At 50.3% G+C, this 16,835-nt stretch overlaps 1 protein-coding gene across 6 annotated transcripts in view; it reads left to right on the top strand.

Annotated features, from left to right (window-relative positions):
- Nucleotides 1-15,910, top strand: part of FLACC1 (flagellum associated containing coiled-coil domains 1) — a 40,653-nt gene extending 24,743 nt beyond the window's left edge. For all 6 annotated transcript variants that reach the window (XM_081018214.1, XM_081018213.1, XM_081018218.1 and 3 more), the window contains 5 exons: nucleotides 266-369; nucleotides 2,707-2,769; nucleotides 6,073-6,162; nucleotides 6,922-7,031; nucleotides 15,608-15,910. In XM_081018214.1, the coding sequence (XP_080874340.1) occupies nucleotides 266-369; nucleotides 2,707-2,769; nucleotides 6,073-6,162; nucleotides 6,922-7,031; nucleotides 15,608-15,686 (446 nt within the window). In that variant the 3' untranslated portion in view covers nucleotides 15,687-15,910. The remainder of the gene's footprint in view (nucleotides 1-265; nucleotides 370-2,706; nucleotides 2,770-6,072; nucleotides 6,163-6,921; nucleotides 7,032-15,607) is intronic.
- Nucleotides 15,911-16,835: the final 925 nt, after the last annotated feature.

The following is a 16,835-nucleotide window of genomic DNA, read 5'->3' as shown; positions in this document are numbered from 1 at the left end:
TTTCTATGGCGAAGACTGCTCTATATTAAGTGCCGTATGGAACCATGTTTTTAATTCTGCTTCCAGGTGGCTGCGGCACTAAAGATCCCTAATGTAAAAGCAGCCAACCTTCTCTTTTCTGTTAAGAGGACACCGCTGTATAAATCTCCCACAGCTAGCAAATCGCGCCCAATGTTTTAAGCACATCGACTTTATTACTAAGAAATATAAACTTTTGATGACACACATGGTTAATGCAGACCTAAAAATCTAATCTTATCCACAGAGCAATCGTTGACAAAAAAGTTTGAGCAGGCGATAGAAGAACAGAAGCTTATCATTCAGAATAACAGTTTTTTAATAGGCAAAGTTTATGAAAAAGAAAGAGAAGTAAGTGGTGTTTATTATTAAGCACTGTGGGGCTACTGTTCCTTTAACAGAAAACTCTCCCCTTACAAATCCTGCCCCTTCTAATGCTCCCTATTGACATGGCCTGGGAATTAGTGATATCTTGTCCCTTAATTATTCTTATTCTCTTCAGTGGCTGGCTGAAACTACTGGTTGCTGCCATGCTCTTCCTTTACTCCTGTTATATTGCAATAGTATTAAAGGTAAAGGTACCCCTGCCCGTACGGGCCAGTCGTGACCGACTCTAGGGTTGTGCGCCCATCTCACTTAAGAGGCCGGGGGCCAGCGCTGTCCGCAGACACTTCCGGGTCACGTGGCCAGCGTGACGAAGCTGCTCTGGCGAGCCAGCACCAGCGCAGCACACGGAAACGCCATTTACCTTCCCGCTAGAAATCGGTACCTATTTATCTACTTGCACTTAGGGGTGCTTTCGAACTGCTAGGTGGGCAGGAGCTGGGACCGAAAGACGGGAGCTCACCCCGCCGCGGGGATTCGAACTGCCGACCATGCGATCGGCAAGCCCTAGGTACTGAGGTTTTACCCACATCCCTAAAATATAAATATAAATATAAATATAAATAAATATAAATATAATAATATAGTATTATTTTGCTGTAAATAATATAGTATTATTTTGCTGTAAAAATGAAGTTATTGTTGTTGATCTTCAATGAAAGGACAGCAGTAATTTAAGCCTGCGCCTCTGGGGAACAGAGACTAATCCCATTCATTCAGTAATCCCATTCATTGATTAATCGCTATGTAAGGGGCTGAACGGGACGCGGGTGGCGCTGTGGGTTAAACCACAGAGCCTAGGACTTGCCAATCAGAAGGTCGGCGGTTCGAATCGCCACAACGGGTTGAGCTCCCATTGCTCGGTCCCTGCTCCTGCCAACCTAGCAGTTCAAAAGCACGTCAAAGTGCAAGTAGATAACTAGGTACTACTCCAGCGGGAAGGTAAACGGCATTTCCGTGTGCTGCTCTGGTTCGCCAGAAGCGGCTTAGTCATGCTGGCCACATGACCTGGAAGCTGTATACCGGCTCCCTCGGTCAATAAAGCGAGATGAGTTCTGCAACCCCTGAGTCGGCCACGACTGGACCTAATGGTCAGACTTTTACCTTTAAGGGGCTGAACATAAAAATGAAAATGTTGTACTGGACATTAAATGGGGCAGTACCTGAAAGGAGGAAGCTTTCAATTAATGTTGCAAGGGTCCTTTGTTAAATGGAGCCTAGTTGTGAGTCAATATTACACCCAGATTTTGCTGTGCAGAAGGGCAAGGTGAGATACTATAGTGCCATGTTCATTCTGCTTCCAGCTGATTGTGAATAATCAGTGCCTTAGCAGCACTAAAAAGTAAGTAAAATATTAAGAAACAAAGAAAAATCAGTGCAATATGTTGTAGGAAAGTATTAGAAAGTGTGTTAAAAGTAAGGTAATAATTATAAGTACATTCAAAATCATAAATGTCAACTATATTGCGAAATGATGGGAAGTCCACAATTATTTTATCATTTTATTTTACTTTGATATATGTTATTTTATTTTATGTAATATTATTTGATCTTAGCTTAGTGGAAATCTAAGTGGAATTTGAGGTTTAAATTTACATCTGATAGTAATTCAACTTAAGAATTTTTTTCTTTGTATGTATGTGTGTGAAATTAAATTTGTAATTATATTAATGAATTTCAATAAAGTGGGATAATAATAATAATAGTAGTAGTAGTAGTAGTAGTAGTAGTAGTAGTTTTGGTGTAGAAGCAACCTTAGCCAGAGGTATAGAGAAATGGAGGTTGTTACAGGCTAGCACACTTTCTCTGACGTTCAGTTTTCTTGGAAGGGAAAATCTTTCCAGGATTTGAGCAGTTCTCCTTAGTTTTCATTTTGATTTATCATACAAGTACCGTTTAAGCAGAAGTTTGTATGCGCAGGCATGTGAAGTGCTGATCCGCATGCAGATTAGTTCAGAGTGAGGAGAGCCTTAGAAATTACTAGCTTCCCTAATATTAAGTGCTAACAAAAATCCTTAGTATCATCGAGCATTTGCAAAAAAAGAGTATGTATATGAAATCTGCCATGAATTAAATAGATCTGCTTTATCCATTGTAGATCCCAAATAACAATTCCCCCCCTCAGTTTTGTCACGTCAGCTGAAGGCTGCTTCTGTGTCAGGCTTGCCAGGGACTGATTTCACCAGTATTAGAGGCACCCCCAAGGCTTCATAATGAGTCTACTTAGAAGTAAATGTTGTTTGAAGATGTGCTTTACTCTACACTATTCCTTACTGTAACTTACATCACTTTTTTCTTTTCCAGGAGTTCCAAAAGCAGCAACAGGAAGCCATGGATCAAATTGCTGAATTAAAAAAACATATTGAGGCAAGTAAGGAACGTGGGTGGCGCCATGGGTTAAACCACAGAGCCTAGGACTTGCCGATCAGAAGGTCGGCAGTTCGAATCTCTGCGACGGGGTGAGCTCCTGTTGCTCGGTCCCTGCTCCTGCCAACCTAGCAGTTCGAAAGCACGTCCAAGTGCAAGTAGATAAATAGGTACTGCTCCGGCAGGAAGGTAAACGGCGTTTCCGTGCGCTGCTCTGGTTTGCCAGAAGCGGCTTAGTCATGCTGGCCACATGACCCGGAAGCTGTACACCGGCTCCCTCAGCCACTAAAGTGAGATGAGTGCCACAACCCCAGAGTCAGCCATAGCTGGACCTAATGGTCAGGGGTCCCTTTACCTTTACCTATTGAGGCAAGTATGGTAAACACTTTTGAACAGAATGTAACCGAAACTTCTGTAAAAAAACAAACAGGCAAGACATTCAAGAACCAGCATAGTGAAGTGGTCAAGCTTTGGACTAGGACCAGAGAGACCTGGGTTTGAAATCCCTGTTCAGTCATGAAGCAAACTGCATAATATTTGTTGTTGTTTAGTCGTTTAGTCGTGTCCGACTCTTCGTGACCCCATGGACCAGAGCACGCCAGGCACTTCTGTCTTCCACTGTCTCCCGCAGTTTGGTCAAACTTGTGCTGGTAGCTTCAAGAACACCATCCAACCATCTCATCCTCTGTCGTCCCCTTCTCCTTGTGCCCTCCATCTTTCCCAACATCAGGGTCTTTTCCAGGGAGTCTTCTCTTCTCATGAGGTGGCCAAAGTATTGGAGCCTCAGCTTCACGATCTGTCCTTCCAGTGAGCACTCAGGGCTGATTTCCTTAAGAATGGAATAATTAGCTGTCAGTAATTAGCTGTCAGCCTAACCTTGCAAGGTTGCTTTGAGGATAAAACATGGAGGGCGACCTGAAACTGTTTGGGAAAAGTGTGGGATGTTAACAGCACAGTTGTACCTCGGAAGTCGAATGGAATCCGTTCTGGAAGTCCGTTCGACTTCCAAAATGTTCGGAAACCAATCAGAAGCTGCGTCGGACGTTTGGGTTCCAAAGGACGTTCGCAAACTGGAACACTCACTTCCGGGTTTGCGGCGTTCGGGAGCCAAAACGTTCGACTCGCAAAGGCGTTCGACTTCCGAGGTACAACTGTATTAAGAGGATTCGCAGAAATGTTTTCATTTGAAGTGCTCCTGTTCAGTGATCCTGCCAGCCGGTTATGCCCTATTTCAGGATACTCCAGTCCATTACCTCCCCATCCCACTTTCCGAGACACAATACATTCTTTCACCACTGAGCATGCTTAGTCTTTATTCCCCTTTAGGCAGCCCTGGGCAGAGCCTAGGACTTGTGGATCAGAAGGTTGGTGGTTTGAATCCCCGTGACGGGGTGAGCTCTCATTGCTCGGTCCCTGCTCCTGCCAACCTAGCAGTTCGAAAGCACGTCAAAGTGCAAGTAGATAAATAGGTACCACTCGGGCGGGAAGGTAAACGGCGTTTCCGTGCGCTGCTCTGGTTGACCAGAAGCGGCTTAGACATGCTGGCCACATGACCTGGAAGCTGTACGCCGGCTCCCTCAGCCAATAAAGCAAGATGAGCGCCACAACCCCAGAGTCGGCCACGAATGGACCTAATGGTCATGGGTCCCTTTACTTTAATTTTAGGCAGTGTTGGGTGGAACCAGATGGGAAAGGGTGCAGAGCAACGAAGGCACACTCCCCCCATCTTTGTTCAGTAGGCTAGTTTCTACATACAGTATACTCACACTACCCTGTGTTAGATAGATAAAACTTTATTCGCATTAGCCAATGGCCATAGCAACAGTAAACCATTACAGTATACACAGAAAAGGAAATTTGATATAAGAGCACAATTTCAAGTCCTGAATCAGCCGTCAGTTAGTGGCCCTTCTTCTGATTGCCCCTGCTATGAACCTAGCAACCTTTGCTGTTATCTGCTCATTTTGATCTGATAGAAGAAAGGACATTGTGGCAGTGGTTGAGCGCCCTGGTTAGTACGAGTGGGGTGATGATCTCGTTCCTCAGGTCTTTGTAGAGAGTGCAAGACAGGAGGACGTGTGCCGCTGTTTCGGTGCTGCCGTCTCCACAGGGGCAAAGACGTTTTTCAGGTGGGATCTTTTGGAATCGACCCTCATGTATTGCAGATGGCACAACATCCAGTCTTGCAAGTGTAAAAGCACGTCTGTATTTTGGGATAAGAAGTTTGTGCAGATATGGGGCCAGAGAATCAAAATGGAGAGGGGGAAATTGAACATACCAAGGGCAGAATTTCCTTATAGTGGCCAAGTTTTTCTGATGCTCGATATCTTTTAGACGTTGACCAATTAGACTGTTTGCTTTAGTAGAGCCCATAGTGAGTAGGTGTTGTGGGGATAGGACGCCAACCTGTGTTCTCCATCCAGACAAGTAAGAGGCCTTATCAGAGTTCAATGGCACATTCCAGCCAGGCAAAAACATTCAAGAAGGGTGTGAAGCAAGGCCCATGACAGGCAGGACCCACAGAAAGTGGGTGTGGTCTGGCGAGAGTCCTGGGGACTAGACAAGAGAAGCGTGGAGGGCCGCATTTGGCCCCTTGGCCTCAAGTTCTCCACCCCCTGCCCTAAAAGGTTACCGTATTTTTCGCTCTATAAGACGCACCAGGCCATAAGATGCACCTAGCTTTTGGAGGAGGAAAACAAGAAAAAATAATATTCTGAATCTCAGAGGCCAGAACAGCAAGAGGGATCGCTGCACAGTGAAAGCAGCAATCCCTCTTGCTGTTCTGGCTTCTGGGATAGCTGCGCAGCCTGCATTCGCTCCATAAGACGCACACACATTTCCCCTTACTTTTTGGGATGGAAAAAGTGAGTCTTATAGAGCAAAAAATATGGTAATTTGTCAATGAAAAGCTCTAGAAGTCTGTGAACTTAGGTACTAAAAATGAAAAACAAAACAATGCAGCCAAGGTTATTATTTTGCTGTTGCTACACCAATTTGAAACACCTATAAAATTACATTTAGAAAATAGCCAGCAGGGCTTTTACAGCGTCTGGGTTTTCTGGAGTGAACCTTTCCAGGTGTTCAGCAGTGATCCTTTGGTGCCATGTAAAAAGTACCAGTATCCCAGAAGGCCTTTGTTTAGGAATGTGCTTTGGCTCCAGAGGTGTTTTAGGTATATGGCTTACAGTCCTTTTTTTAGTTTGTTTCATTGTACAGTTCTTAAATTGTCGTTGTGTTGCTCTGCACAGTGGTGCATGTGCAGAATATAAGCATCTTAAAATAATGTGTTCCATCCAATAAAAGGGTTTGGATATGGAAATTAAGGAGAAGAATGAGACTTTGGATGCTATTGCAGCCACTCTTCACAAGACAGAGACTGAACTCCGGAATGAGGTGAGAACTGGGGGATTACCAAGCATTTTTAAAACATCGATACCAGAGTCTCACCCCAGCAGTGATTGGAAGCGGGTTTTGTGGCATGTGTATGGTTTTCAACATTTAACTTGTGCTTTCCACATCCGATCTATGATGGAATATTGCAACCTGTGCTCTGATAGACTGAAACAGGTATATTCCCGAAGGACTGATAGCATTTATCTTCCCCAGCTTCTGTGACCTCCAGACATTGGACTACAACTCCCATCATCCATGACTATTTGCCATGCCAGATGGGGCTGATGGGATTTGGAGTACCCAACACATTGAAGTACATGGTCATGCAATTGTAAAATTGTCAACAAGTCCCTGTCAGGGAAAGAGGTGGCTTAGAAGTAAATATTTAATAATATACTGATGCCCAGGTCTCAAGTGAGGGATGATGGGAAACCGAACTCTTTGATCTATAGGTAATCTTGCAATGGCTGGAGTTTAGCGCAATAATTTAGTGCAATAACTAAGCTCAGATTAGCCCTATGGAGAGGTTGGCTCAAATCCTGTCTTCCCCATACCAGTTCCCAGGTTTAACGCTAATCATTTCCCTTTTAAAGGGATCACAGGCAACTGTGCCGTCAAAGCCGCCTCCTAATTATCAGGAAGCAGAGAACAATATAGGGCTAGATTTGACTTAACACCTGACATAGATGATATTGGGCAACTCCATATGTTTCGTCTTCTTCCTGCTTGCCCATTCATTCCTTTCCTTCCTCTTTACAGAAAGCCGCCTTGGTGGAAATGGAGAAAAGTATCCAGCAAAAAATTGCATCCATTGAAGAGAAATATCGAATTAACGCCACTACTTTGGTAGAAGAAAATGCCATGCTCAGGTAAGGGGCTAAAATCTCTCCCAAGTCCAGAAACTCAGCCAAATATTTACCTTTGAGCTTCTTAAAGCGCTTTATTGCAGAATTCCTTGATTTATATTGCAACAGAGGTTAGCACATTCCTCAGGAAAAAATAATTTGGCTTTGTCTGTACTAGACATATTGTTCACCTGTCACCACAGCTGGGTGGGTGCTGATAACGGCAAGGTTGCAGGTTCGATCCCCATAAGGAATAGCTGCATATTCCTGCATTGAAGGGGGTTGGACTATATGATCCTCAGGGTCCCTTCCAACTCCATGATTCACAATCTATGAATCTACCACACCCCTTTGAATATTCATTTACTCTAAGAGACAAGTTCTCAAAATTTAGATATACTTATGTCACCTAATTTGTTACGTTTAAAACTTCCAAACTGATTTTAATTAACTTTCTGTTGGTTAAGTTATGGCATGACAAGGAGAAGGAAAGAAGCAGTAAGAACATTGTAGGAGAGCTTGCTTTTCCCTTCCCCTTCCTTCCTTCCCTCCCTCCCTCCTTCCCTTGGGAGCAGATTCTGGGTATGCATGCATAGAAGAGAGGAAGTCCCATTGTGCAAGTGGAAAGTTGCTTGTGTGGCATTGGATACATCCCAGTGACTTAAAAGTCTTATTGGATCAGATTCCATGGTTTTCAGTGGGACTTAGTCATGAGTAGCTACTGCCCACTAGGACCTGAGGAGCTAAAACAGACATAGCCAGCATGATGCTCTCCAGGTATCATTGGGCTACACCAGGGGTCTGCAACCCGCGGCTCTGGAGCCGCATGTGGCTCTTTTACACCTTTGCCGTGGCTCCGGGGCGGATACTAGCGAGGGAAGGAGGCGCATTGTGCGCCCCGACACTCCCCACTGTGGCGGGCGCTGTACTGGCTGTGACGTCGCATGGGGGCGGTGCGTGCGTTAGTCACGCACCGTCCCGACGTCACCTTTCCGGTTTTGCGGCTCCCAGTTTTTTTTCCTCGGAAACGGGTCCAAGTGGCTCTTTTTGTCTTAAAGGTTGCAGACCCCTGGGCTAAACCTTTGCATCAGCCCCAACAGCCAAGATGGTGGAAGTACACAACATACCGTATTTTTCGCTCTATAGGACACACTTTTTCCCCTTCAAAAATTAAGGGGAAATGTGTGTGCGTCCTATAGAGCGAATGCAGGATGCGTGGCTAAGCCCAAAGCCAGAACAGGGAGACGGAATGAATCACAGCTGTCAGGGGTTCAGGAGCAGAGGCACCGGAAAGGGAGGAAATAGAGAGCGAGGGGGAGGAGTCCGAAGGTAATGTTAGCGATGACAGCGGTCCGAGGTCTCTGAGTCTTTCCAGCGAATCGGAAGATTCACAGAAAGGGGCTCCCATGGTCAGAGCAAGGGGGGTGCCGAGGGGGACACCCCAGGAAGAAGGGGCCAGAGGGGACTCAGAGAGAAGCAGTTGGAAATCAGGACCAGCGCCCACACCAGAGTGCAGTAGGGGGGAGGAGTCCCAGGCATCGGGATCAGGCGGCGCACTGCCAGTGGGAGGACATGAGTCAGGATTGGCCACGCCTCCATCGGGGAGCGAGGAAACGGTCAAGAGGAAGGTTGAAGGCTGGGCGCGCGCGCCAAGTTCAAATGTACAGGAGGGCGGTGCAGTTGGCAGCCCGGATAGGGAGCCAGGTCCCAAAGCCCGCCGAAAAGACGGGGAGGAGTCAGGGGGGTCAACGTCAGCGTCAGAAGAATCCAGGAAGGAAGGGACCCCGGGGGGTAGCAGGACCCAGAGGAGAAAGGAGAGACGGAAGAGGTGGAGTAAGGCTAGAATCTTAAACTGGTGTACAGGGGGCGGAGACTCAGATGGAGCTTCGCCGATCTAACCATGAGACGTAGAGTTGCACGCAGCAGCTTGAGAATGGAAACTGTAACTCAATAAAGACTTTTGTTTAATGATCGCTGGCTAGCGTGATCCTCTGTGAGCTAGGATCTGGAAGCAGCTCTGACAGTAAGCTCCATCCCTTAAATTGTGGGCATCTACGGCCTCGCGGAGAGGAGAGAAAGCGGGTGCCTACTAGCGAGCTCACGAACGGCAGACAATATGACGGCCGAACAGCAGATAGCGGAACTCAGAGAAGCAGTGTCACGACTGAATGCCGAGGCTCTTGCATCCAGGAAGAGAGAGGAGGACGCAGCTGCCGCCTACAGGGATCTCCAGGTCAGGTTGGAAGTGCTTACGAAGCAAGGGCAACTGACACCCAAACCGGAGGGGATTGGGTTGGGGAGACGAACAGGCGGTCTGGTCTCTCACTTCGATGGGAATTTGCAACAGTACCCCAACTTTAGAGCAGATGTAATGTGTGCACTGCAACTGCTGAACAAAGACTTTAGAGATGAGCAAGAGAAGGTGGGATTCATCATGTCCCATTTGCATGGAGATGCTAAAGCATGGCTGCGCAATTTGTGGAGAGATAAGGATCCGGCGCTCCAAAATGCGGATGCCTTTATTAAAGCGATGGATGGGTGCTTTTTATCAAGCATTGACGTGGATCTTGCTCGGCAGCAGATACATGGACTGAAGCAAGGGAGGGCCAGCGTAAGGCAGTACCATGCCCGCTTTTTCGCTTTGGTCAGTGCTCTGGAATGGGACAGAGATTCGGCTCCTGTAAGAGACCTGTTTTGGGAGGGATTGCACGGCTCGGTTAAAGATGAAATTGCGAGGGGGGAGAGACCCCGGACCACGCAGGAGATCGTTCAGAGGGCGTTGGCGGTGGGGGTGCGGCTGGAAGAACGTCCGTGGAGCAGGGACGAAGGGCGTGGAGGGCGCGAACCAGCCAGGGGCTCCTCCTTCCTTCCCAGAGAAGCAGCGCGTGCGCAATCCACGCCTCCGCCAGGAGGAGGAGCGGAACCTATGGAGGTTGGAGGTGCAAGGGCTCAGTCAGCAGCCAGAGCCCTAGCACCGGCAGCAGTGAAAGCGAAGCCTCCTAGAGGGAACAGGAAGTGTTACATCTGCGATGATCCACAGCATATGGCGAAAGAGTGTCCCCAGAGGCTCCACAAGCACACTGCAGCCTCAGCAATGGTAACTGCAGCAACGCAGCAAGGAGAACCACAGCAGGGAAACGACGGAGTCTGGCTGGAGAAAGAGGCACTGGGGCCCAGCCAGACGTGTCAGTGAAGCAGTCCCCAGAGATTTTACAGCCCATGGACCCCCTCCCGCCCAAACCAGTAGTGAGGCTCACCGCGTCGCTCCAGCTGCCCAATGGAATCACCATGGACGTGCCAATCACCATTGACTCCGGAAGCAATGCGGACTTTATAGGGCAGGACTTTGTCGACCGGCACGCTATACAGTTGCTGCCTGCCACGCTGCCCCTGCAGGTTGTCACGGTGGATGGCAGGGAGCTGCTAGGGGGGCAAGTGGTGAAGCAGACGCCACCAATGGTGATGCGACTTGGGAATCACAGGGAAATCATCAGCTTCAATGTCACTCAACTATCGGACACGCCCATTGTATTGGGCATGAGTTGGCTGGACAAGCACAGCCCGACGCTGGCTTGGTACCAGAGGCAGCTGACCTTCGGCTCTTCCTTTTGCGCTGAACACTGCATCGTGCCCCGGCAGGAAGGAGAGGAAGAGGAGTCACAGCTGCAGCTAGGCACGCTGCAAGCGGTTCCCCACAAGTACGCAGAATTTTTGGAGGTTTTCTGCGAGAAGGAGGCAGACAGGCTACCCCCCCACAGACCATATGACTGCAAAATTGACCTGCTGCCGGGGGCGGCGCTGCCCAAAGGGAAGCTGTATTCCATGTCTGAGGACGAACTGCAGGAACTCAAAGAGTTCATAGATCATAATTTGGAGCGCGGTTTCATCCGAGAGTCCAAGGCAGCGGGGGGCAGTCCGGTATTCTTTGTTAAGAAGCGGGACACGCCCCAAAAAAGACTTGTAGTGGACTATCGCATTTTGAACAGTGTGACCAAGCCATCGGACTTCCCCATGCCCCGAATCGACGACCTCCTCGCAAAGGTACGGAAGGGCAGCGTGTTCACCAAGTTGGACCTGCGAGGGGCGTACAACCTCATTCGCATGCGGGAAGGAGATGAGTGGAAGACAGCCATGTTCACGCCCCTGGGCACCTACGAATATAGAGTTATGCCTTTTGGATTGCAAAATGGTTCCCACGTTTTTCAAGCTTTCATGCATCACGTGTTGGCGGGGCTCCTCTACAAGACGTGCGTCTGTTTCTTGGATGACATCCTGATCTTTTCGGAATCGCAGCAGGAGCATGACAGACACGTCAAGGAAGTGCTGAGCAGGCTACAGCAACATAGGCTTTACGCCAAGCTGGAGAAGTGCCAATTCGACGTGACCGAGGTGGATTTCCTGGGCTACAAGTTGTCTGACAAGGGGCTCGCCATGGACAGCGCCAAGGTTCGAGCAGTGTTGGATTGGAAAAGCCCACGCAACCGGAAGGAGGTCCAACGGTTTGTCGGCTTCGCGAACTTCTATCGCAAGTTTATCAAAGGCTTTGCCATGCAGACAGCGGCCATCACGGACACGCTCAGCTCCAAGAAAAAGAAGTTCATCTGGACAGAGCAGGCGGAGCAGTCCTTTCAGGCACTCAAGCGTCTCTTCGCGTCGGAAGAGCAGCTGCTTCATGTCAACCCCAGCAGGCCGATGAGGGTGGAGACAGACGCTTCGGACAGAGCCGTGGGAGCAGTCCTGCTGCAGAAAGACCCGCAGGGGGCTTGGAGGCCGGGAGCGTTTTACTCCAGGAAGCTCAGCAAGTCTGAACAGAACTACACCATCTGGGACAGGGAGTTGCTGGCCATTCATGCAGCATTCAAAGCGTGGAGGCACTTCCTGATCGGCGCCAAGCACACGGTGCAGGTCTGCACGGACCACAAGAATCTGGAGCACTGGCGCACGGCACAGTTCCTGAACCAGAGGCAGATACGTTGGGCTGAGTTCTTTGCGAACTTCGACTTCCGAATAGAGTATGTCCCGGGGGACACCAACATCATGGCGGATGCTCTCTCCCGTAAGCCACAGTATCTGGAGGAGGCAACGCCAGCGGCCGCCATGCACATCTTCGCACCGACAGTGTGGGCGTGCGCTGCTGCAACAGTTGACCTGGAGGCGGTGCGACGAGCGTTGCAGGATGACTCCTTCGCGCAAGCAAAGATGGCAGAGGTGCGCAAGGGCACGGCAGCGACCGACGAGTTCCAGCTGCGAGATGGATTGCTCATCCGTAAAGGGGCCATCTACGTGCCGGGAGACGAACTTCGCGCCAAGGTACTGCAGCAGCTGCACGACGCGCCCACTGCCGGGCACTTTGGCAAGGAGAAGACGGTGGAATTAGTCGCCAGAGACTTCTGGTGGCCCGGAATGAGAGGGGAAGTCGCGGACTACGTGGCGAGGTGTGACACCTGCCAGAGGGCCAAACCAGTGCACAGACCCCCGGCCGGACTGCTGGAACCGCTGCAAACTCCGTTCGAACCATGGGAGAGAGTGGCCCTGGACTTTGTCACGGATCTGCCCAGCTCGAGGGGCAAGACGGCAGTGCTAGTGGTGGTGGACATGTTCACCAAAATGGCCCACTTCATTCCGTGCGCAAAGGTGGCCACAGCGGAACAGACCGCCAAACTGTTCATAGACCACGTGTTCAGGGTTCACGGTCTGCCACGGTCTATCCTGTCCGACCGGGGGCGACAGTTCATCTCGAAATTCTGGCAGAAGCTGATGGGTTTCCTGAACGTCAAGATCAACCTAGCGTCGGCAAGACACCCGCAGACCAACGGACAAGCGGAGCGAGTCAACGCCATCATGCAGCAGTACCTGAGATGCTACGCAAATCAGCAGCCGGCAACATGGGTGGACTACCTGCCGCTCGCTGAGTTCGCCTACAACAACACGAAGCACGTGTCCACGGGGGTGACACCGTTCTTCGCCAACAACGGGAGGCATCCCAGAACCTTCCCGGGATTAGAGAGACTGGGGGAGGGGGAGCCACAGGCAGCGGAAGCCTTAGCGTCAGAGTTGCAGGAGGTTCACGAACAGCTTCGGAGGCAGTTAGAACTAGCAAAGCACGCATACAAACTGCAGGCTGACAAGCACAGAAGGGTTGGGGAAGACATACAGGTGGGAGACTGGGTTTGGTTAGCAGCCCAGGCGGTGCCGGCCAGATCGTTAGCAAAGAAGAAGCTCGGATATAAGCAGCTAGGCCCTTACCAAGTCGAGGCACAGGTCAATCCAGTGGCCTTCCGGTTGACACTGCCGGAGGGATCCAGAATGCACCCAGTGTTCCATAGATCAGTGCTCACGCCCTACAAAGCACCTCAAAGATTTCAGGAGCCGGGCACGGTACCAGACCCGCTCAGGGAGACGCCCCCAAGGAGGGGGTCGCCAAGGGGGGAACCCATCAACGAGGTCACAGAGATTTTAGACTCGAGATGGGGGGAAGAGGGTGTAGAATATTTTCTCGCCAGAGAAGGTACCCCGGCCAGCGCCAACAGTTGGGTGCCGGACTATGCCTTGGACGAGCCTCTTCTCAAGGACGAGTTTCATGCCCTTTTCCCACACAGGCCCATGCCAGCCGAGTATTTCGACGACTGGCTTTTCACACCCACATTTTCAGCCAGCACATTCCAGGGGTTCACCTCGGACGAGGAACCGGCACTAGAAACACGTTCCCCGGAGGGATCACCCTCGGGGTCGGCCTCAGACCGTTCCTATTGGTGGGACGATCGACCAGAGGAGCAGTGGCGCAGGAAGTGGCTGGGGGGTCCTTGGCAGGCAACGTCCCCGGAGGAGACCGGGGGAGAGACGGACATGGACGTGTTGGGGGAGGACCTTGGGTTCGAGCACGGCGGCAAAGAGATGGAAGCAGAGGAAATCGAGGTCGGCGAGAGCACGGAGGACGAGCCGGACTTATCCGGCTGGATGCACGCCACGGGGGACGAACTGTATCCGGCACTCACCCCCACAACGACGGAGCACCCAGTACCCACACCTGAAGGAGGGGAGGGGGGAAGGGGGGGCTTCGAGGGGGGGATGGATGTCAGGGGTTCAGGAGCAGAGGCACCGGAAAGGGAGGAAATAGAGAGCGAGGGGGAGGAGTCCGAAGGTAATGTTAGCGATGACAGCGGTCCGAGGTCTCTGAGTCTTTCCAGCGAATCGGAAGATTCACAGAAAGGGGCTCCCATGGTCAGAGCAAGGGGGGTGCCGAGGGGGACACCCCAGGAAGAAGGGGCCAGAGGGGACTCAGAGAGAAGCAGTTGGAAATCAGGACCAGCGTCCACACCAGAGTGCAGTAGGGGGGAGGAGTCCCAGGCATCGGGATCAGGCAGCGCACTGCCAGTGGGAGGACATGAGTCAGGATTGGCCACGCCTCCATCGGGGAGCGAGGAAACGGTCGAGAGGAAGGTTGAAGGCTGGGCGCGCGCGCCAAGTTCAAATGTACAGGAGGGCGGTGCAGTTGGCAGCCCGGATAGGGAGCCAGGTCCCAAAGCCCGCCGAAAAGACGGGGAGGAGTCAGGGGGGTCAACGTCAGCGTCAGAAGAATCCAGGAAGGAAGGGACCCCGGGGGGTAGCAGGACCCAGAGGAGAAAGGAGAGACGGAAGAGGTGGAGTAAGGCTAGAATCTTAAACTGGTGTACAGGGGGCGGAGACTCAGATGGAGCTTCGCCGATCTAACCATGAGACGTAGAGTTGCACGCAGCAGCTTGAGAATGGAAACTGTAACTCAATAAAGACTTTTGTTTAATGATCGCTGGCTAGCGTGATCCTCTGTGAGCTAGGATCTGGAAGCAGCTCTGACAGCAGCGCTCCGTCTTGCTGTTCTAGCTTGGGGTTAGCTGCGCAAAGCCTCCGCAGGGCAGGGGGGTGAAGGCACCCCGCTGCTCTGCGGAGGCTTCAAAGGCTGCGCTCCGGGGGCTTCAGGCAGCTATCCGCAAGCCTTCGGAGCGCAGCAGGAGTTCCCGCTGCACTCCAAAGGCTTGCGGATAGCTGCCTGAAGCCTGGAGAGTGAGAGGGGTCGGTGCATACCGATCCCTCATGTTCTCCAGGCTTTGCTTCGCTGGAGAGGCGCTGCACAGTTTTCCCTCTCTGCGCAGAGCCCCTTCAGCGAAGCGGGAGGAGAAATGGAAGGGGCTCCGTTTCTCCTGCCGCTTCGCTGAAGGGGCGCTGAGCAGAGAGGGGGAGAATTTTTCCCTCCTGTTCTCCGCCTCCTATGGTCTGGTGCGTCCTATAGAGTGAAAAATACGGTATATAAAAGACACCATATTGGCTATCCCTGCTGTATGTAGTTGCATATACAGTGGTACCTCGGGTTACATACGCTTCAGGTTACAGACTCCACTAACCCAGAAATAGTACCTCGGGTTAAGAACTTTGCTTCAGGATGAGAACAGAAATTGCGCAGCGGCGGCGCAGCAGGCCCCATTAGCTAAAGTGGTACTTCAGGTTAAGAACAGTTTCAGGTTAAGAACGGACCTCCGGAACAAATTACCGGTAAGTACGTAACCAGAGGTACCACTGTATATAAGTGCAGAAAGATTGTCTAATGCTACTAATCTCCTCCCCAGGCGCAAGCTCATTGAAAAGAATGAAGAGATCTATAATCAACGGGCCCAGCGATCGGGCAGCTATGAAGCATATGACTAGGGGTGTTCAGGGAAAAAGCAACAAAGGTTTGACCATGACATACTGCCAGAAGCCTGAATTTAAAGCCACATATGCAATTCTATAGTCAGAAAGGGAGATTATTTGTTGTTTACTTCAATCTTGTATCGTGTTTGTTTATATTTGCATGATGCTCTTCAGCTGAAGATCACAGAGTGGTTCACAACATGAAAATAAAAATGAGAACAGAAGATGCAAACCAATAATCGTTCCCTCCTGCAAATTTCCCCTTTGGCTCAGGGCACAACACTGAAGCCAGGCAGTCAGGAACCTTGTGGCCTAAGCCAGTCTCAAGAGGTAGTAAGCATCCAAAACTCCTTATTGTCCCACCAGTCTGGGTCAGGAGGTCCCCAGACCTTATTGGATGTCCCTTGAGATTCAGAAATGCAAGAGCGAAAAAGCACACTCCGACCTCTGAATCAGGAGCACACTAACCGGTAGGCCAAGAAAATGGGAATCAGGTGTTATGCCATAAAGCCCACCTAAAATATGTGAGGAAAAGGTAAAGGGACCCCTGACCATTAGGTCGTCGTGGACGACTCTGGGGTTGCGGTGCTCATCTTGCTCTATAGGCTGAGGGAGCCAGCATACAGCTTCTGGGTCATGTAGCCAGCATGACTAAGCCGCTTCTGGCGAACCAGAGCAGCGCACGGAAACGCCGTTTACCTTCCTGCCGGAGCGGTACCTATTTATCTACTTGCACTGGTGTGCTTTCGAACTGCTAGGTTTGCAGGAGCAGGGAGAGAACAACGGAATCTCACCTCGTCGCGGGGATTCAAACCGCCCACCTTCTGATCGGCAAGCCCAATGCTCAGTGGTTTAGACCACAGTGCCACCCGTGTCCATTAAAACATGTGAGGTAGTTAACTGCAATTATATAAAAATAGTAGCTTGAAAGATCAAGTACTCAGTACAAATAGAATACTGCTATAAAGTTGGGAATGGGGAAAATAAAAGATAGACTACACTGCCTTTCTCTGATTCTAATACAAACCTAAGGGATACCTGACACACATAACCCAGGAATAACTAGCGGACACGTGCACAGACATTGGGGGTGGGGGGAGAATACTCAATAAAGGAAAAACCCACTTTTTAGGAAATCAAACCTCATCAGAATTTACCAGCCAA

Source organism: Podarcis pityusensis, assembly GCF_964106645.2.
Source record: "Podarcis pityusensis genome assembly, chromosome: 1".
In the NCBI taxonomy this organism is placed as follows: domain Eukaryota; kingdom Metazoa; phylum Chordata; class Lepidosauria; order Squamata; family Lacertidae; genus Podarcis; species Podarcis pityusensis.
This window is presented reverse-complemented; position numbering and strand designations above follow the sequence as displayed.